Below are 21041 nucleotides of genomic sequence, written 5' to 3'. Positions count from 1 at the left end.
AGTAAGGTTTTAAAATGGTCTACACAAGAGATGAATTTAACAACCTTTTATCATGAAATGAAATTTAACTTCTTTTCATGGATTGAATAATTTCATTGGACTAATATCGTAAAGACAATGCTTTTAACGATATTAGTTTAAAAAGTAAAATTTTTGAAATAAGCTTAACAATACTGGATAGTGGGCATTTAAAAAAAAAAAAATTGTGGATGAATCAGTTATAAATTATAATTGTATTAAACCAACAAAAGATACAAAATAATAGATACCAGGCAAGAAGCCTATACCCAACAAACATCACACAGCCTATGCAGTAGTAGGCACACATCCAACAACTAAGACCATTCACATCAGTCTGGCTAAATTTTTTCGTCTATTTTACACTAAAAGCCTACTTTTTCTATTTTACACTACCACATTTCTAGAACACTCACATCAGTTTATCTATTTTACAAATCGGTTCTACTTAAATATTATTATTTATTCTTTTTATTATTATTTATTAATATCTATCTATTTCATTTATACATTTTTCTCTCACATCTGAAGTCTAAACCATCTCCTTCTCACAAATATCAATTCCAAGTCTCTCAGTCCTGCCTCAACTCTCTCCTCTCTCATATCTCAAACTCATACATTCACACACAACGGTAGATTTGGGAAGATCCAACAACAGCAATAGTGGAAAACCTGATGGCAATAGATATGGTGGCAGATCCTGCTCCATTGGGCTTTTCAAATGAGTTTTTCGTTGAGTGTGATTTGAGATGGGTTTTTTAGTGGGTTTAGACTCTTTTTGGGTTGGGTTCCCCGGTGAGTTTTGATTGATTTTGAATAGAGTTTTCCTGTAAGTTTGTCTTGATTTTGAGTTGGATTTTCTAATTGCTATTCCGTTGATTATAGTTAATTTTCTATTGATTTTGGGTAAATTTGTGGTAGATTATCAATTGTTCACATAATCTTTGTTGGTGTTGGTTAGGTGGTGCTAGGTTGCGGTGTTTGGTGGTGGTGTTGAGTTTGGTAGTTGGGTAGTTATTTTCTTCTTCCTTCTTTGTATTCTACTACTGGGTTGTTGACGACGTTGGGGATGCCGCTGGGTTGTTGTAGATGTAGAAGAAGAGAAGTAGTTTGATAGGGGAGAGAGAAAAAAATAATAAAGTATTATTATACAAAGCTACAATAACCATGTATATTTACGCAATTACTGTAACAAATGTGGATATTTGCAAAAGTTTGCAAGCACTCAGTGAATGTTTTTTGGAGTAAAATGTGTAAATTAGCCTCTTTTTCTATTTCCCAAGGACTGATTCAGTTGCTCTAAAGCTGTAAAACACAACAAAAACAGAGGAAAACACAGCAATCAACAACCCTATGCAGCAGAAGGCACATAGCCAAGAATTAAAGCTGCTACAACTCATCCTAGACATTAAACACACTGCAAGATTACCCCAAAGCCAGGTAATCCTTTAATACAGTAAAGCAAACATAGAAAGGTCTCCCTTAAAGCCTGGCAGTAGATCTTTTCATCACAAATGCCCAATACATTGAATGTCATATCTATGATCTTCATATTGACAAGCACATTTCAGACTTGCAAACCTCAGAAGACTAGGCACCACACCCCAAACCAGTGCAAGCTTTGACACCCCCCAACAGACCTCTCCTTTTTATACCCAAAAAATCAGAGCTCTTGTACAACATACACCTTAAACCAACCGTGGTCCAATATCACTAAGAGACCAACAAATTTCATGGTGTATCAACCTTCCAGATGCTGTGCCATTGCCAAATGATCAATCTCCTAGGATTAAGAAGTAAATTATTTGGTGTATCCAAAGTACTATATATACACATTCTTCTCACATAATACTATATATGAGTTCGGCACATAGAGCCCACATTAATGTTTGTGTATAGTTCTCTAATTAAAGCCCAAATGCAATTAAGCTACAAATATAAATTTTAACCTATCTCAGAATCACTTCAGCTATTGCATGGCTGTGTGAAATTTGAAAGTGATCAGTTAAGCCAAAATGTGCCATTAGAAGCCATACATGAGTGAGAAGCTCTCCTCCTCGTCTCAGCTGCTGAGCGTGAAGCCTTCCTTTACATTGGCTAGCAGCATGACCCAACATTTCCAGCCAAACATTTTTAATCATATCCCATTTCTCCTCGCCTGGACCTAATGATGAAGCAAGCTTACATGCATAAAATATTAAATTATTGCTTCTACCCTTTCCTCCAACTGTTAGCATGATGTCAGTTTTCACTTTACTCAGTGTCTTTGAAGCTTCCTCCTCATCTCCAACTGATTTGCCAGTATGTTCTTCAATGAATTCCCCAACCTCAGTATAAATGTCCCGGAACTTGATATGCCCCATACCAATTGGTAACATATTAGGACACCTTACTAGAAGGTAGAGCATATATCGCGATAGGTAATTGCATCTTTGGTGCAGTATACCTATTGCACTTCTTTCATCTTTTGGGTTTCGTTTACCTTCACCATCAATCCATGTTTTAATCTCATCTGGCTTTATGTAATCTTGGAAGTAGCAAATTTCTGTAGCAAGGTGCCAGATAAGGATGCTCTGGTCAAACCCTTTTTCAACACTCCAGGCAAGATCCCCACGTTTATACCTTTCAAGTGTGCGGCCTCCCCTATGACCATACAAAGCTTTAAGATCCGTGTCATAATTATTCACTTCTGCCCAATCCCTAATATCCTTGATCTCACAAAAGATCAAATATTTTATATCAGGAATGTCTTGTTGAGGAATATCATACGGATGGATCTCAAGCATTTCATCAATGCCTGACATCTTCAGTATGCCATAATAGGGTAAGGGTGCTTTTCCTAGGGAAAAGCTTAGCAGACTGAACTGACTAATGGAATTTGACCACCTGCGTCTTTTATGCCATTTACATCGTAAAGTACTATTGATGACTAGTAAGAAAGTTGGTTTCTCATGCTTAATTAACCAATGAGCGGTCTGGTCAGAGAGAAGTAGTTCCCTAAATGCATATAACTCCAAAAGAAGAGCGACTACCAACAATACCAAAGTTATGATAATGTCAATCTTGGAGTGATGATGTCTCTCCTTGAAGGTGACAAATAGCACCAATACAGTGAAAATGATAAGGATTCCAACAATTCGTCGCGCAATGCCCCAAGGAGAATAGATTGCCTTTGCCTTGGTGTACAATAAATCATATATAAACCCAAGTTCAATCTCAATAACATTGAAAGCCTGCTGAACAGACAGCCTTTTAAAGATTTCTCTACTTGCATCTCTGTTAAAATAAAAATGAAAAAAAAAAAAATATTTAGAGATTGAGGCAGGGAGCAAAAGCAATTAATGGCTTATGAAATTCTGCCTGATGACATATGCCCACAATAGAAAGCTAAAGCTCTTAATAGCTCCATTTTTACTATTTTGAATTATGTACCATGAGAACTTAATATATGGCCTACTGGGCCTATTAGTTATGCTTGAATCAACCATAATTGATATGCCTTACGAAGTTATATAAAATATGTGCACATACTTACCGATCCTGGAAGCCAAGTATGAGATCTGCGAAGAGACGTTTGACCATCTCAAGCAAGCTATAGGCCATAAGTAACTCATATGCATGAGGATTAGACTCATTTGATGTTGTTCCAGCTGAATGGTCTGGCACCTGAACCTCAAAAACCTGATGTGTTGTGAGATGGTACCCCTCAAACAGCTTCAGTTTACATTTCTCCATTATTTTAGAATCATTGGTAGGGGTATCTGGAATTGAGTCTCTAAATCTTTTTTCACTTGCCAAGAAAAGAACCCACACTCTTTCACAGTATTTCACAAGCCCAACAAAGAACATCAAAGCAAAAAGTAGGGAAAGACGAGAGCTTGTCCAGGCCGTGAGCCAAATGTACACCGTTGCAATTGCTTGGATAACCACTCCCAATGAGTGCCTTTTCCACAACTCATTGTCCTCCAAGGAGTAAGCAGTAATGGTGTCTGTGCCACCTAAGTGCAATACCGAAAGGGATGCCCAAAATGTTATTAGCTCATACTTTGTATCAACTAAACCATTGTCATTGTAGACTTCTCCTATGTCATTTGAGATAATACCAACAGCCATTATAGCTATTGAGTCAGCTAGTAAGTAGGTTGACCAAACAATCAATCTGATCCAAGGTCCAGAAATATACTTTCTACGATTGCCTAGAATGACCAGAATTATTTGGCTAGTCAGACTAAGTAGAATCAACACTCGTAGCTGCCATTCAGTCCACAGATTCCTCCATCTTGGAGGAAACAGCTCCATTAACCTCTTCTTCTTGATAAACATTATACTGAAAATTTATATGCATATAATTAAATGTAGGTAAAAAAAAAAATCATTCAACATCCTAGTACTTCTCCAAACTTCAAAGGGATTAGCAATCAACCAATTATAGGTTCTCTTACAGACACAACAAATTTACCTGTTTAGGTGATAAATCATAATAATGGCTATAAATTGAAAGTTAATCCACGGGATAATATATAATTCTTTACTATAATTCTATAAACACAATTAACAAAACGTTAACTGCTACTCCTCAAAGTTGGCTAAATTACCAAGGTACTTTGTAGGGATCAGCATCATTGGCAATTTTGCTTCCAAATGGGTACTTTCAGTTTGTTTGTGATTGTATCTGCTTCCAAAGAGAGAGAGAGAAGAAGTCAAGTGACTAGGCTCCAAATATTTTTTTTTGAAGACTAGGGTCTATTTGGCATCCGCTTATTTTGTTGAAACTGAAAACTTTTTGCTGAAAGTACTGTAAATAAAAGTAAAAGTTAGCTAAAATAATACAATGAAACTCATAATAATGAAACCCATAATAGTACCAAATAGTGTAGTGGAGCCTATGAGTAGTAGTAAAAATAAGCTAAATAGTAAAATAAGTTGACTTTTTAATTTTTGCTAAACACGCTAGGTTGGGCTACACATGCAAGGCATGTGTTAGCCATGGTTAAGAGATGAGTAATTAAGTTTAAATTTATAATTTATTTTTAACACATACCAAAATTATAAAATCAGTTAATTTTTGAAGTAATTAGAAATCTTACCGTTAAAAGAAACATTAATTTGACTACATAGTCTACATACGAAAATATATATAGCAAATATAATACATTACAAGTTAATATCTTTTTTTTTAATAGGTTATATCACAAGTTAATATCTTAACATATTCCAAATATATACATGTCCTTTGAAAAACACCACATCATAATGTTAAGTAGCTGTGATGTCCAGAAAAAACCCCAAAATGTTGATCATAATGGTAGGCATATAGTGGATTAAAAACAGAGAGCATATGCTTTTTCCACTTCATTTGCATATATCGAAAGACAAAGTGATACACTATACAGCAATAATGTATCAATTTGTCTTCCTTTATGTGCCTATTTTTAATATAGTTCCAAGAGTAGATGTCTTGCATTACACAAAACTTAGAACTTCATTTTCATTGATTTTCTTGAGGCGAATCATAAACATCAACAATGTTGAACTTATGGCATGATTCTCCAAAGATGCCACATTTTATTGCTCTTACATGGTAGAGAAACTCTTTATCAAAGGAGAGCTTGGCAAAGCTTTCAATATTTTTGATTTCATCCTACAATTTAAAAAGAATGAGTGTAAGTTTCTTATATTTTGTGATAAAAAATGAAAATTTTAGATTTTAAATTTATTGTTGTGTTTGGATATGAAAGTAAGGAACTGATTGATTTAAAGATTAGTCATGATTGTTTAATACCTCCGTAGTCTCTATTATTAGCTTCATTGTTGAGCATGATTAAAAAAAAAAAAAAAATTAGCAACATCTCCAAATAAAGCTGCCATCAAATGTCCAGTTGTATCATCTAACTTGGCTTCACCTCAGCAGCTAGAAGTTGAACAATGAAATAAATAATCAATTAAATAGGAAGATGAATTTAAGATCAATTAATTCTTTGTTATCCATAGCATTGGTTTTACAAGGGAAATCATGTTTTTCGTAGCATCCATACCGTGATTTTGCAAGAATTTATTCCTTCCAATGTAAGCATGAAAATTCATCATTGTACTCTATAACAGTGCTTTTGTGACACTGCAAGCCATATACCAAAACTTTTGATCCAACCTTGTAATGGATATTGTTGCATTTATCCAAAAGTTGGTTAGCTGCATCAAATGTTGTACACATTCTTTTGTTTAGTTGATAAATTTTTTTTTATCTAAATGAAGGAAAATAAAATAAGTGGGAAAAAAAGACCTCGCAATTTTAACCAAAGTTGCTATTAAAGAAATATCAGCAATGTTTTCTATTATTTGGCATTTTCACAAACATTAAAATGAGAATTCACTCAGCAAAGACTCCAATTTCAAATGAAAATATTTCAACTAACAGAATATTAAAAAAAATAAAAAAATAAAAGAGAGGAAAAGAAACCTAAGGACATTCGCTTTTATGTTCTTAGACCTCAAAGATTGGACCCCATAACAATTTTTTTTTTTCTATGAATAAGCAGGCAAAGCAATTAGAATAAGTAGTTCGAGATAACACAATTGAATTAGAGGAATGAATCAAAATGAAAATGGCCAATAAAAGATTACAAGATTTACTTGTCGACTATGTGATTGTTGGTCTCTGGAAAGATAGAGAGCTTCAGTTTCACAGCTCAAGGAATCTCAACAAACATGTATATATTATTATCATTTGGGTTTTCTATTCTGTTAAGCTCAGAGACTAAGAACAGTGATGGAAAAAGAAAGTCAATAGTTCTTTGAGGGAACCAAGCTCTAGAATATAGAGAAGAAGAAGAAGATAGGAAAAGATGAGAGAGAGAGAGTGAGACTAGTTTGGCTAATTTTCTGGATAAACTTCATTGAACATCTGGAATCTCTTTTATACAATTCAGTCCCATTTCCTGCCTAAACTAACCAACTAATACAACTAACTGACAACAGAATTCAACTAACTAACTGAATACAACTCAGCACAGCAACTACTCAATTAACAATGCTAACAAACAATGCTCATATGATAATACCAGTACAAACATCAAAGTAGCTAGTTTCCTAACATATTCGGCTAGAATATATATATATATATATATTCAAAGATTCGGCAACCACGTGCCAGTACTCCAAGCTAAGCAGATGAAACATTGGGAATTTATTTAGCTCTTCATACACAAGCAAGGCTATAAAGCCCTACAGAAATAACAAACTGATCTTCATTCTAATGAAAAACCAGATAAATGTTGTAGAAATGCCTTTAAAAATTGCTTAGGAAGAAACATACCTAAAGTTTTTCAAAGTATTTTTTGCACATTCCCAAAAGGAGTCAACTTGGTCTGAGCAAACTACAAAGCTTTTATGACGGGAAGGAAACAATAATTTATAAATTCACTCTCTTGATAATATTGTTCCTACTCTGCATACCATTTTCTATGTTACTCTTAATAGGGTGTTACACTTCCTGGGTTCATGGAATTTGTCAAAGACCCACAGATCAGTGATATTGTGACCCAGCAAACATCAAAAAAAGAATAAAATTTCTTGTTTAAAACTCACAGCAAGAAAAATTTGAGGGCCAATCTAAATCAAACAAACCCGCATGTAAAGCACAAGCACAATCTCAGTTACAATCATTCAGAACAAACACCAATAACATGAGATGATATCAAATAATGCTTTCCACTTTTTATATTTTAATTTTTGAACTCCATTAGCAACCCAACAGAGCATAAATTGAAGAAGAATTTGGGTTAATACCTAACCATGGCAGATGGAATGATGGGGAATTCGCTTTCTCAGACCACTGAAGCCACTACAGAAAGAAAAGAAGAAGAAATTTTGGTAAGAGGTCAATCAAAACATAAATGGAACTGAAAATTTAGAGAGAGAGAGAGAGATTACCTAGTATGTGGGTGAGCCAGAAAATCAGACCAAAAATACTCTAATATGCTTCTCACATTTTCTTTCTCTCTCATTTTACGACAAACCCACACACAACCCCTATAAAAAAGAATTAAAAAAAAAAAAAATACTGAGCAGGTGAAATGGAAAACTTTCTTGTTCCTTCCTATGTTACCATCTTTTCCATCTCTTTGGCTCACAAACTCTGCGTCTTCTCTCTCTCTCTCTCTCTCTCTCTCTCTCTGGAAAAGGTATTCGTGCTTTTTATATAGTGACTCTTGCTATTCTCTCCAAACGAACTGTTTTGCTCAACACAAACCAAAACTTGAGTAAACCAAATAAACTGTAGATAAAGGTATTCGCGCTTTTTATATATACTAGGTTGGGTGGCACGTGCAAGGTACATGCTGCCCTGCCCCTACACTTGAGTAAGAAAATCAATATAGAGTTTTTATTTAAAGAAATATGAAACTATGTAAGAAAAAAAATGTATGTCATATAATGCTAATCTCATTGATATAAGAATTTTAATTACACAAATTTAGATTAAAGATTCAAATATGAATATCTATTATACTACAATAGTCTTTAAGAACATATTTGTTAAAAGCAATATCCATTCAATAAAAACTTCTAAGAATGCTTACAAGTTACAAATATCATCCTTCAACAATAACCAACCAAGTTTTGCTACAACATTGTAACAATATTTAATTTTTCGCAATTAATGTTGTCATGTTGTCATATTCTGTAATAGAAGCCCTTCATCAAATACCTGCAACCATCCATAATGAAATTTTTGTTATTCATACTATCTTCTATATCTTACATTTTAGCTTAGTTTTAGTGAACACCCTTTTAAGCAAGAAAAAAAATCAATGTTAGGTAACAAATAAAACACCCTATATCACCATTCCAACTTTCCAAGCATGACTACCAAATAAAATTCTAAATAAAAATAAAAATTGAAACAAAAAGCAAACACCCAGTTTAGATATGTTGAAATAACACAATGAAGCTAAATTAACTGACACAATCACATAGTGAACCTGAAATATCACTTGCAAAAATATGACATACTTAAATTGAAAAAACATATAAAATTAAATCCAATCAAGCAAAAGAAGTAGAATCCATAACTTGGAGTGCAGCCTGCATGAAGATTTAGAGGAAAAAGTTTGAAGTTGTGCATATTTGCATTTTTGAAAATCAAAACTGAGAGATTTTATATATACCATCATTGAAGCAACCAAAGTCCAAAATAGCTTCCATATATATAAAAGACCATATTAGAATAATTTCTTTATATTTGAGAAAGATTAGATATCCAAGAACTTCAAAATTCATATCCCTAATCCTTTTTTCTTACCTTTTTCTCAATTCCTTTGAGAAGAGAGCATAAGGAGTGTGGACATTTTAATAAGCTAGATTTTGAAATCACTACGGTTGCTTTTATGATGTCTACCAATGGCTTAGAGTATCTGTTGTACGCATCAGTCCATATTCTCAAAACTAATACCAGCTTTGAATTTTCCTTAAAATTACATCAAAATATCAATAAGGTGATAAAGAAAATATAAAAAGGGAACATTCTGTCATAGTAGTGGCCATGAATACTGATTACATGAGATAATGAGAAAACACTCACCTTTGTCATTTAACACTCCACCAAATGTCAATTCATATAACAAGTCTTTTTAGAAGATAAGGAAGAAAACAAACTTGAACTAATGATTCTTCATAACAACTGGGAGGCACAACAACTCTACAAGCTGTATTATTATGTATTATATTATTTGCTGAAGTGTAAATTAGTTGTATCTTGTTCTAACCATTGTGCATAGTAACTCTCAATTTCGCTCATGGACAACTCTAGATGTTTTGACCACGCAAAATCTTGCAAACTTAAGGAAAATAAGGGATCTTGCTCTTTTCCACTACATTTCATTGCATTTATTTTTTTACTATTAATGCTTGGGCCCTTTTGTTCTGTCAGGTTTGTCATAGAAACTCTGAAAGTTTCTTTTGGTTGATACTTGATAAGCATTATGTTTCTGGTCGTAAAGCGGCATAGTGTTAGTTTGTTCTTTATTGTAAATAGTGTGTTCTAAAGTGTAATAATTCTATTTTCAAATTGATAAAATTTACATATCTATCATTTATGAAAAAAAAAATGATAAGACTTGGCAATTCAATATGTTCCAAAATTTTATGACTTTTAGTGGCCAAGATGTTGTTCATCATGAATGAAGACATGATCTAACAAAGGGAGCTTAAGCAAGAAGGCTAAAGTACTTAAAGAATTGTTGGACAAACAACCCATCAACACATTGTGGACAAGCTGTCATGAACTCAATGACACGGCCTAAGCTTCACAAACATGACAAACATGCATATAGACCAATATCAACAATTTATCTTCTTTTTTTTTTTTTTTCCTTTCTTTTCTTGAAGAATTAAGACATTATCCTCAAAATGCAAAGCCCAGCCAAGCATGGCAAAGCATAGCTATTGCCATGACAAAAAGCTAACCAAATCCAAACACATCAAAAACATTACCATGACCTATTACATAACTAAGGTAAGGAAAGGAAAATTATGCACAGAGAACAAAAAATATAAAATAGCCCTTTTTGACATTTTCACAAACATGTACATGCATAAGCACTCTTACAAAAAATTGAAACTTTGAATGCAAAAAATTCGCCCATCCCAAATCCTATTTACTAACTCAATCACATGCAATTCAATATTATCTTCTCAGATCATAAAATCAAAAGAAGAAAGACAGGAAAAGAACCTTATGGACATTTGCATTCATATGTCCTCGAACCTTGAAAATCTGACCTCATCAGGATGTTATTCTATTAAAAAAAAAACAGAACAGAAAATTGAAAAAAGTTTATCAAGAAAACACAATCAAATAGAAGGAATGAATGAATCAAAGTGGAAAAAAAAAAAGGTTACAAAGATATTTACCTGCTGTATGTGTGATCGATAGTCTTTGGAAAGAGAGAGCTTCGATTTCACAACTCAAAGAAGCTCAACAAATCATAGCCACAGTCCATAATTGCTAGCTGAATAGCAAAAGTTGAAAGATAATAACATGTACATGTCAAATATCACTTACATGGCATAATTTTTCTATTACTAATTGAATTGACAAAACCCAAGAATTTTTTTTTTTTTTCCCAAACAGATACTTGACCTAATTAAAGAACCATATTTTGCCCCCAAAAACTCAGACCCATGGAAAGGAAAAGAGGTTTTGAGCAGAGGTGTGGATCTAAGACTAAGAAATACCAACCTGAGCATTATTTTGCCATGAAAATCGGTGCTTGGTCTCAGGTTGTGTGGTTTCTCCTCTCTCTGTCTCCCAAGGTTTTCTTTTTGGATAGAAATTTGATTTGAGGGAGCAATAAGTCTTTAAGAAATCAATCAGCCCATAGAGAAGAGAACGGAACTAAATAAGAATGATAAATCAGTCCGAAGAGAACTCCAGAGAGAGATACCTGTATTGTGATTAGTTGAGAATTCCAAACCACATAATAGCAAAAAGTTTTATCTGATCCTCTACTTCTCTCTCTCACCTTCCAATAAACTCATACCCACCGACAATCTGCCAACAATCTCAACTTCCAACAAAATCACATAACCCACGGCCATCCATTAAACCACACAATACTCTACTCTTACAAACCTACAGCCCTCTGTCTTTGAGACTTATCTCCCCAAATATGTACGGATTGCAACCGCGCAAAACACGTACCCAGCTAAGCTTCTCTCTCTGTCAGACTTGCTTTCCTTTCCCACGCAAAAACGTTTGTTGAACTAAAAGAGATAAAGAGATGTGAATGTGGATTATGCGCTTTTCTTTTAAAAATTTAAAACATATAAGCCCAAACAAAAAATAACAATAAAATAAGATACGGAGAAAACAAATAGTGAGATGAGAGCTTTTCTTTTAAGCCCGTATAAGCCCAAATAAAACAATAATAAAAGGTGAAGATAAAGCAAATGATAAGATGCGATGAAACGTGAGTTTTGGGCCGGGGTTGACTAAAAACCAAAAATTCACTATAGAACTGTAGAGTGTAGGTAGAGGCATGAGATGAAACGGTGAGTTTTGGGCCACGAGATGGGATGAAACGTGAGTTTTGGGCAGTGATTGACTAAACCAAAAATTCGCTTTAGGGTGTAGATAGACGCATGAAATGAAACGGTGAGTTTTGTGCAGTAATTGACTAAACTAAAAATTTGCTGTAGAGGCATCCCCTCCTTTTTATATATAATTAGTAAATTAGTAGATTTAGTATCCACGTTGACGGAACATAATTTTAGCAATTTAACTTTATCAAAAGCTACTTTATTTTTTTATTAAAAAATTATTTTATTTATTTTACTTTTTCCCGCTATGAAGCAACCAATATTAAGATATTTATTTTGACTTTGAACCCAAAAAAAAATATATATATTTACAATAATAAAATAATATATTTACTGTAATAAAATAATATATATATATATATATAGTCACAGTAAATAACAATTGCAACAACCGCCACATCCACAGCCACAACCACATAATAACAAATTATAAAATTTGATTTAAATGATCAATTAATCAAAAATATGTACAAAAAATCTCACCCAATGCAAAGACCACTCACACACTGGTACTCACACTACACTGCCAAAAATCATGATTTTACCAATCTTATTATTCTCCAATCACGAACGAAACTTCAACAAATTTAGGATCTTTTCAATAAAAACCCTAATGCAAACACACACACACACATTGGTAAACAAAGCAAATTGAGACCCATGTGCAAACACACACACACCCAAATGCAAAATCAACAGGTCGATGAAGGATGATGGATGAATGGAACTGGGCTTCGAAGATGGGTGAGGAGGATGATGAATCCGGTCGGCGATGATGCGTGAGCTTCGGTGGCGGCGGTGAGGAGGATGATGAATCAGTGAGGATGATGGATGAGGAGGATGATGGGTGAGGATGATGGATGAGGAGGTGAGAGTTTGAGGAGGATGAGAGAGAGATGAGAGTGAGAGCTTCTTTGAGAAAGAGAAAATGAGTGTGAAACGGCTAAGTAAAAGAAATAGAGAAAAAAAGGAATAAATATTATTTTAATGAGAGTGGGGATAAAAAATAATATTTGAGTTTAGCTTTGAGCTACCGGGCTATTTAGGTTATGCAATGTAGTAAGAAGATAAAAAATTTTAAAAATGGCACCACTATTATAGCATATTTTTTAGTATTGATGCTACTAAAAATAGCAATATGACTTTTTAGCACCAGCAATACTAATGCTCTTAATAGATATCAATTATTGGATAAAGTTAATAATGAGAAGATAAAAAGTTTGTAGAGGATACAATGAAATTTACTTTTATGAGTGAATTTGGTTTAGTTTTTTGAAACTATGTTTTTTGAAAATTTTGTGGTTTTAAAAAAATGTTGTTATATGAAATTGGATTTTTTATTTTTTATTTTTAAAAAAAGCATTTGGGGTCTATTTGGAATCTGCTTATTTTGCTAAAACTTAAAACTTTTTGCTGAAAATATTGTAGATAAAGGTAAAAGTTAGCTAACATAATACAATAAGACCAATTATTGGATGAAGTTAATAATGAGAAGATAAAAAGTTTGCAGAGGATACAATGAAATTTACTTTTATAGGTGAATTTGGTTCAGCTTTTTGAAATTATGTTTTTTGAAAAAGTTGTGGTTTTAAAAAAATGTTATATGAAATTGGATTTTTTTATTTAAAAAAGAAAAACATTTGGGGTCTGTTTGAGATCCTCTTATTTTACTAAAACTGAAAACTTTTTGCTAAAAATAGTGTAAATAAAAATAAAAGTTAGTTAAAATAGTACAGTGAGACCCATTAATAGTACAAAAAAGTGCAGTGGAACCTATGAATAGTAGCAAAAATAAATTGAATAGTAAAATAAGTTGGTAAAAATAATTTTTGTTAAACACACATTTGATAAAAACGGTTAAAATTTGCTTTTTCAAAGAAAAATTTTTGTATGAGGTGTAAATTACTAAAAATGATAAAATATATTAAGTCAACATCTGGAAAAAAAAAATTCCATAGTAACCAAGGCATCATAACCTTTAAAATAATAGCAATAAAAAAGGATTAAAAGTTTCATAATTACAAGTAAAATGAGAAAATTTAGGATGGAATAAAGGGAGAGAAAAAGTATCCAACTAGTGTAGCAAATTCTTAAACGAGATCTCTTTGTGAGATGTCATGCCTGAAATGATGAATGTATGTATATAATTGTGAACACCCCCCCCCCCCCCTTTTTTTATGAAAAGAAAGGGTTTTGGTTGCACATTGGGTCTTTAGCGATGTAACTCTTTGTGTGCATGTATTTCTAGAGTAAGGTATGTGTGTGAGTCACTTTTTCTTAATTTTATTTTAGGAGTTGCCACTAACTATTGGTTTTGTATTAGATGTGATTGGTCAGTTATATGTCTAATTCATTTTAAGTTATCTAATTAACTAAACCAATTTTAAGGGTTTATTAATTGAGGTAAACCAAAAGTCTCAAATCAAAAATCTTGGACTCAGAAGTTCAGTTACGTGTGGGGAAGGTTTTAGGCACCCCACACCGCCTTTTCAAAAGATAGTACCTTATTTTAATTTAATTCAAATGTTATTCTTTTAGTGAAGAAATACTAGCATTTTGATTTTTGGAGAAAGGTTTTGCACAAACAATATATATGTGTGTGTATGTGTGTAAATATTTTTTATTTACTTATAACATATCATGTGAATATTTATGTCAAAGAATATTTACAATCAAAGCATGTGAGATAAATACATAAATAGCATGTGAAGGATATTTACAACGTAGCTAGAAATATTATATACAATATCATGTGAGTATTTATTTACTACATAGTTAGCATGTGAATACTAAATACTATACACAAATAAATTACAAGGTAAAAATAAAAAGAGAAGGTTGGAAGGGTAGCACCTTGTTGTCATCTACCATATTTTCTCATTTTTACCATGCAAAAAAGATGACAATGGAAATATATTAGTGCCAAAGAAAAGAGAGGGACTATGTAATTGAACCATAGGCATAAATCCCTAAAGATGCAATTCTAAGAAAAAAATTTTAAACAACAATACATGGATTATTTTGGAAAGAATTTTCTTTGAAAACGTTAATTTCATTATTTTTGGAAAGGGAAGTTGTTGGAAAAACATTTTTTTTCTTATGAGGGAAAGATTTGTCATTTTGGAAAAGGAAAAGTTTAGAAAACTACTTTTATCATTTTTCTTTTCAAAAAAAGAATTCTTTTGAACAAGCAAAGTTTGCAATGGGAAACAAATACTTTTTTTGGATTTTGGAAAGAGTCTTTTTTTTTTTTTTTTTTGAAAAAAGAAAGGTGCCATTTTTAAAGGAACCTGAAAATATTAGGGTGTTCTAAGTTTTCCCTATTTTTGAAATCATTTTTTTTGTAAAAACACTTTCTAAGAAAACGAAAGAAAACTGGGTTTCAAAAGACTCATGGGTTTCTTTAGGAAAAAAAGGGTTTGATTTTTGAGAATCCCATGGTTTTATTTTGAGAATATGGTTTGAAAGAAAGGAGTTTTATTTGGAAAATATTTTTCTTACAAAAAGAGGGTAATCTTGAAAAAGAAAGAATTGGGAAAGACTTTAAAAAAAAATAAAAATTCATGGGTTTTCCTTTTTGAAAAGATTTGAATAAAAAATCCCACGACTTTTATGGTAGAAGGGGAATTTGTAAGACATTTTTTGTAGGAAAATTGGTTTTGGACAAAAGGAAACTTTTTGTTTAAAGAAAGCATTCATGGGTTTTGTTTTCAAAAGAGAAAGTTTGGGTTCCAAAAATCCCATGATTTTTAAGAAAAGAAATTCTCCTTTCAGAAATGTGAGGATGCGGGCCCAAATATATATTGGGCCTTGGGCCTTGTCCGAGGAGGTACAATGGTCCCAGAATAGATCAATAGCAAGAGAAATGTAATATTTCAAACTTCATGAGTAAACTATGATTGTAATGGCTGAGAGAGGTTGTTCGAGGAGGAATATCCCCTTGGCTAAACGCAACAAAGATCAAGATATGCCTCCTGTCATCCAGGGTGACGTTCCAGGAGGTTCTATTGATAAAGACATGCATTATAAATGTGTTGGAGGAATGAGAGCTATGAAATATCTAAGGAAAAGTTACTGCAACTGCATTGAATGCTCTGCAACTAACTTTCTAGCAATATTTATGTGGAGAAGACCTCTAAACAATGCTGCCTTAACTACCTCAACTCACAGAGGGCCAGAGGGGGTATCCAATGGGACAAGCACTCAAATAATACCCTAGATGATCAGCAAATGAAATGCCAAGATGATTAAGAGGGAGATATAAAATGTAAGAAACCCCTGAGGAATAGGGGGAAAAGAAATCAAGAGAAAAACACTATAGCAATCTGGAACCAAATTTGTAATCAAACTTGTGAGAAATATATAAGAACTAATCTCCTCGGACTATGTCGAGGAAGATTTTCTTTAGTTTAAATCAATCTATCTTCCTGTTCTTGTGGTTGAAACCCACTTTATTTGTTGTCCAACTCACTTTAGCCCAGTTTTCCAACTCACTCTCTACAAATTCATTGTTTTGGGCTTTTTGGACCTTCCAATGTGGTAAAAGAAAACATTTTTTTTTTTTAAGTAAGAAAATTTTTTAGAAAAAGGGATTATCATTTTCAAATTAAAAGAAAAAGAAGGAAAGGATATATATATATATATATATTAGAGAAAAAACATTTAAAAGAAAAGAAAAGATTTTGAGAAAGGATTTCTTTTTGAAAGAACATTTTAAAAGAAAAGAGAAGGTTTTAAAAGGGGAATTTTTAAGAAAGAGGTTTTGTTTTTGAAAACAACTTTTGAAAAGGGGGCAAAGCTTTTTGAAAAATCATTTTCTTTTGGAAAAGCATGCTAAAGAGATTTGTTTACCTAAGCTTATTAATTTATGGCAACATTATTAATGAGAAAAAGTAAAGAGCAACAATAGTAAATAAGTGCTATAAATTTAAAGGCAAGAAAATAAGTGCAATAAAATAAAGGCAAGTAAATAAAATTGCTAGAAATTTAAATGACAATGAAATGTAAAGTACTTGAATTTAAATGACAATAAAAGTAATGTGCTTGAATTTAAATAACAATAAAAGTAAAGGTTGATTAAAAATATTTTTTTTTTAGGGATTCTTCTTAAATAAGCTTTAATCTCTTTCAAGCCTTATGGGTTCTTTGTCAAAAAGAGATAGGAGTTCTAAGCCATCAACCATCCTTGAGATAACATACCCATATTGTGCTTTACTTAAGATTTAAAACTCATTTAAAAGAAACAAATAGAAAATCTGTTTTTCTTATTAGGTGATGATATATATATATATATATATAGAGAGAGAGAGAGAGAGAGAGATACCAATAGAAATTGAAAGGTGAAATAAATAAAAGGGGAGTGGGAATAAGCAAAAATTATATGGGATGACAATAATGCAAAGCGGATTGGGGAAGAATATTAAATAAATGGGTAACAATAAATTAAAGGAGGAGAATATTAAATAAATGGGTATCAACATAACGAGAATGTAAAAGGTTCCTAGATGCCTAGAAGAGATGAGATTTCTTCCCCCTAAGGGTACTTCTAATATTAGGGTTAGGTTATGGATCAATACCCATCTAGGAACTTAACAAAATTATCACAATCAACAACAAATAATATAAGCACAAAAGAATAGAGAGATAGATATACACAATCACAACAACACAATGCTAAGAATTTAAAGCAATAAAGTAAAGAGACAACAAGCAAATAAATGAAATTTCATATATAAGATGAATGATGTTTACATAGAAATAGAGAGGGGTGGGATGGGTGTAGCTATTAGGAAGCTACCCATCCCTACATCTTACCCACAAAGATTACAATAAAGATGAGAGGGGCTGAATTTTTGTAATGGGTTTCCCAAAGAGAGGAGAGAGAAATTTTTTCAGAATTTTCTATGGTTTTTTCTGATTTTTCTAGTATTTTTCTCTCTAATTTTCTATTTTCCTCCTCCAATTTGGCATTGAATACTAGGACTTAGGAATTTATCCTTAGCTAGTTGAAGGCTGAGATTCAACCAATCTTGGCATTAAATGCTAGGATTTAGGAGATTATCCTCAGCCAAATGAAATTAGAGCTTGCATTAGGGCTAGAGATCTTATTAGCTGCAACTAGTTGTTGACACCTCATTTTGCAACCCACATTTAATCTCACATGTAGGGTAAAAGAGTAATTTCACTTTGGAGATAAGTATCTTAATTTTGGCCATTAAATCCTTAATTTTTTTTTTTTTTATAAATGATCTTAATGTTATAACGATCAAATTGATTGGTCATAAACTTTAATCAGACTACTAGATTGAAAGTTATCATCAAATCAAGTTTTAATAATCGAGATACACTATCACAAATTAAGTCCAACTATATGCAATTATGAACAATTAATTCCAATTGGTTATAATTATAATCAATTTGAAATTAATGATATGTCATAATTTGATTGGCTAGGACTACAACTTATGGTAAGATTGTGCACACTTGATTAATTAGATAGTCAAATGTTAATTATTCAATGAGTAATTTGTGTAATTATCTTTTTAATTGGGGTAAAATTAGGACTGATTAATTCTGAAGTGGACGTAATTGGGTTCTATTAATGTTAATTGGAAACTAATTTGGGGTTTATTAATGTTAATTAAGCTGAAACTATTTTCCAACAAATGACCTCTGCTCACTATTTTGTTGATATCTCTCAGAATATTTTGAATTTTTGAGTGAGATTAATTTTGATAGAAACTAGACATCTGGGGCTTCAATTTGAGCACAAGAATGAGGCAATTCCACCTAGAATTGAGAAAGATATGATTTTTCGAAGTTAAATCCGAGAACTATCACAAGAGCTACGGGAAAAACCGAGGTTTTAGTCATTTTGCTTGCTTATCACTCCCACCAACCTCCAAATTTAATACATCAGCTTTCTCTAAATACTACAATAGGGTCTAGGTTCTTGATTCTCTTTGATTCTTTTTCAACCCTCATTAAATGTCATTACATTCATATTTTCTCCACCACCATTATATAAACCCCCCTCCCCCTCCATTCCAAAGGACATAGCAAAACATCCTCTCTTCTCCTCCTCGAGAGTGCTAGCGAAATAGAGTTGTCTTGGTCTTCCTAAGACTTAAGGAATTGAGTGAGGCTCACTCTCCCTCTCTTAGTTCTTCTTCTCTACTCCACCCTTAAGACCTCCACCAAGAGCTCATTTCTCTATCATGTGGATCTTGCATGCAAGTATAATCAATTTCCCTAACTTGTTATATATATATATATTGCTATAATAAGAATTTAAGATTAAAGCATGCAAGTGATTATTTATATTCCTTGAATATGTTTGAATGTTCTTGATATTCTTAAATGTTCATGTGTTATTTATATGTTTTTAATTGTTCATCAAATGTTCATGTATGATGTAGACACCACATTTTGTATCCTTTACAACTTGGGCTCCTATTCCCCAATGATGTAAGAATTCTAAAGCTCAAGATTGGTTTAGGGTCCAATCAAATGAAAATTGACTTGAGGAAAGCATTTCTAGAAAATATAACTTATTTTTGGAAGAATAAATCTATTTTTGGAAAAGAAAGGCCACGGAAACCCTAAGGCATGCGTATGCATACATTCATATGTGCACGCATGCTCAAGCTTTGTGTGCGCATGCTTCATGCATGCGTATGCATACACAGGCATGTGTGCACATGCTAGGGTTCTAGAAACCAGAAAGGAAAGGTTTTCTATATTAAAACTTGGTTTAGAGTGAATCTCACATTGTCTAGGAGCTGCCCCAAACCCTTATTTTCGACTATATAAAGCCTAAATTGGTATGTTTTCAAATGAAGACAAATTTTGGTGTAAAAACATATAAGATTCACTAGAAAATAGTGAATCAAAGAGGGAGTTTGAAAGCTTGATTAGTGTAAAACACTATAACTTGTTTAGACCCCTAATTTTAAATTATGGCTTAATTGCTTTTACTCTAACTTATCTAAGTGTGGAACAAGAGTAAGTGAAGCGCAATAAACCGGAACTACTCTAGTGCATAAACATAAGCAATAAATAATGAATATAAAGCACAAAGAGTAAGGGAAGAAAGATGTAAACTTAAGATAACACGATGATGTATTATCGAAGTGGAAACCAAAGAACTCGGCAAAAAACCTCTCCACGACCCTCTAAGTCAAAATCAATCCACTAGTGAATAAATTGAAGTTCACGAATATCAAAAAGTCCTTCCAAGCCTAATCTACCTAATGTATTTGAGCCCTCTAAACTCCAGCTACGAACGGACTTCTCAGAGTTTTATCTTCACAAGTTATTCGGATCCCAAAATACCACCCAATTGCATCCGTCAAGCCTCACCAGCTTCTTTTAGCAAATCTCAAATGCTTTCCAAGCTCTAAAACACTCTCTATACTCTGAATAGGTGTGGGTTGTGTTTGGGTACAAATCTCCTCTCAATGTATAACAATGGAAGAGGAAAGAAGAAGAGACTACAATGATTTCTCACTAAAGGACGAGTAGCTCTTTCTAAAATTGTGGGTGTGTTGTAGGAACCTCTCTAGGGTTTTCTACTGAATAGCCTCCTTAAATTTTGTGAGTAATGAGGGTATATATAGTATGGGTGAAGGGTAGGAAATTCACACTTAAAATCCTCAAAATAGAGAGTTTTGTAGGTCATTTGTGACTTGGCTTGAGTCGCGAAGTCACTCGCGAAAGATAGCTTGTCACTTAACTCTTCAGCTTCTAGTACATGCTTCTCATGTGACTTCTCACAGGTTGCACCACTCACGAGACAACTTCTTGAGTAATCTTCACCAATTTAATACTAAATCTAATACAATAAAATCTCACAAAATACAAGAAAATAAATTAACACAAGTACAACACTTTTTGTAATAGAATAAAACTAACACAAATGTTATGTG

General features: G+C 32.7%; 1 protein-coding gene across 12 annotated transcripts; it reads right to left on the bottom strand.

Moving 5' to 3' along the window:
• Nucleotides 1–1268: 1268 nt before the first annotated feature.
• On the bottom strand, nt 1269–11922 carry LOC112011796 (uncharacterized). 12 transcript variants are annotated; one of them, XM_065760889.1, is made up of 12 exons: nt 11255–11900; nt 10927–11024; nt 10748–10811; nt 8595–8722; nt 7948–8046; nt 7804–7858; nt 6054–6207; nt 5801–5929; nt 5597–5659; nt 4614–4813; nt 3554–4345; nt 1269–3294 (listed from the first exon to the last, which is right to left on the bottom strand). In XM_065760889.1, the coding sequence occupies exons 11-12, from the start codon at nt 4339–4341 to the stop codon at nt 1968–1970; spliced, it is 2115 nt and encodes a 704-aa protein (XP_065616961.1). In that variant the 5' UTR covers nt 4342–4345; nt 4614–4813; nt 5597–5659; nt 5801–5929; nt 6054–6207; nt 7804–7858; nt 7948–8046; nt 8595–8722; nt 10748–10811; nt 10927–11024; nt 11255–11900; the 3' UTR covers nt 1269–1967. The 12 variants fall into 12 exon arrangements, 11 of the variants coding, with proteins under 11 accessions (XP_065616961.1, XP_023899901.2, XP_065616958.1 ...); XM_024044133.2 differs by having other exon boundaries at nt 4614–4690; XM_065760886.1 differs by lacking the exon at nt 4614–4813 and having other exon boundaries at nt 11255–11904.
• Nucleotides 11923–21041: the final 9119 nt, after the last annotated feature.

The sequence above is a fragment of the Quercus suber genome, unplaced genomic scaffold (genome assembly GCF_002906115.3).
Source record: "Quercus suber isolate HL8 unplaced genomic scaffold, Cork oak 2.0 scaffold_386, whole genome shotgun sequence".
Lineage (NCBI taxonomy): Eukaryota > Viridiplantae > Streptophyta > Magnoliopsida > Fagales > Fagaceae > Quercus > Quercus suber.
The sequence above is the reverse complement of the archived record's forward strand: the minus strand, read 5'-3'. Positions and strand labels throughout refer to the sequence as shown.

What these genes read in the sequence shown, in the direction of transcription:
- LOC112011796 (XM_065760885.1), bottom strand. An exon ending in ATAAAGAGTTTCTCTACCAT is followed by an intron (nt 4,346 to 5,596) that starts GTAAGAGCAATA and finishes ATAAATTTTCAG; the next exon opens with TATAATGTTTATCAAGAAGA. An exon ending in ATACTTGGCTTCCAGGATCG is followed by an intron (nt 3,295 to 3,553) that starts GTAAGTATGTGC and finishes TTATTTTAACAG; the next exon opens with AGATGCAAGTAGAGAAATCT.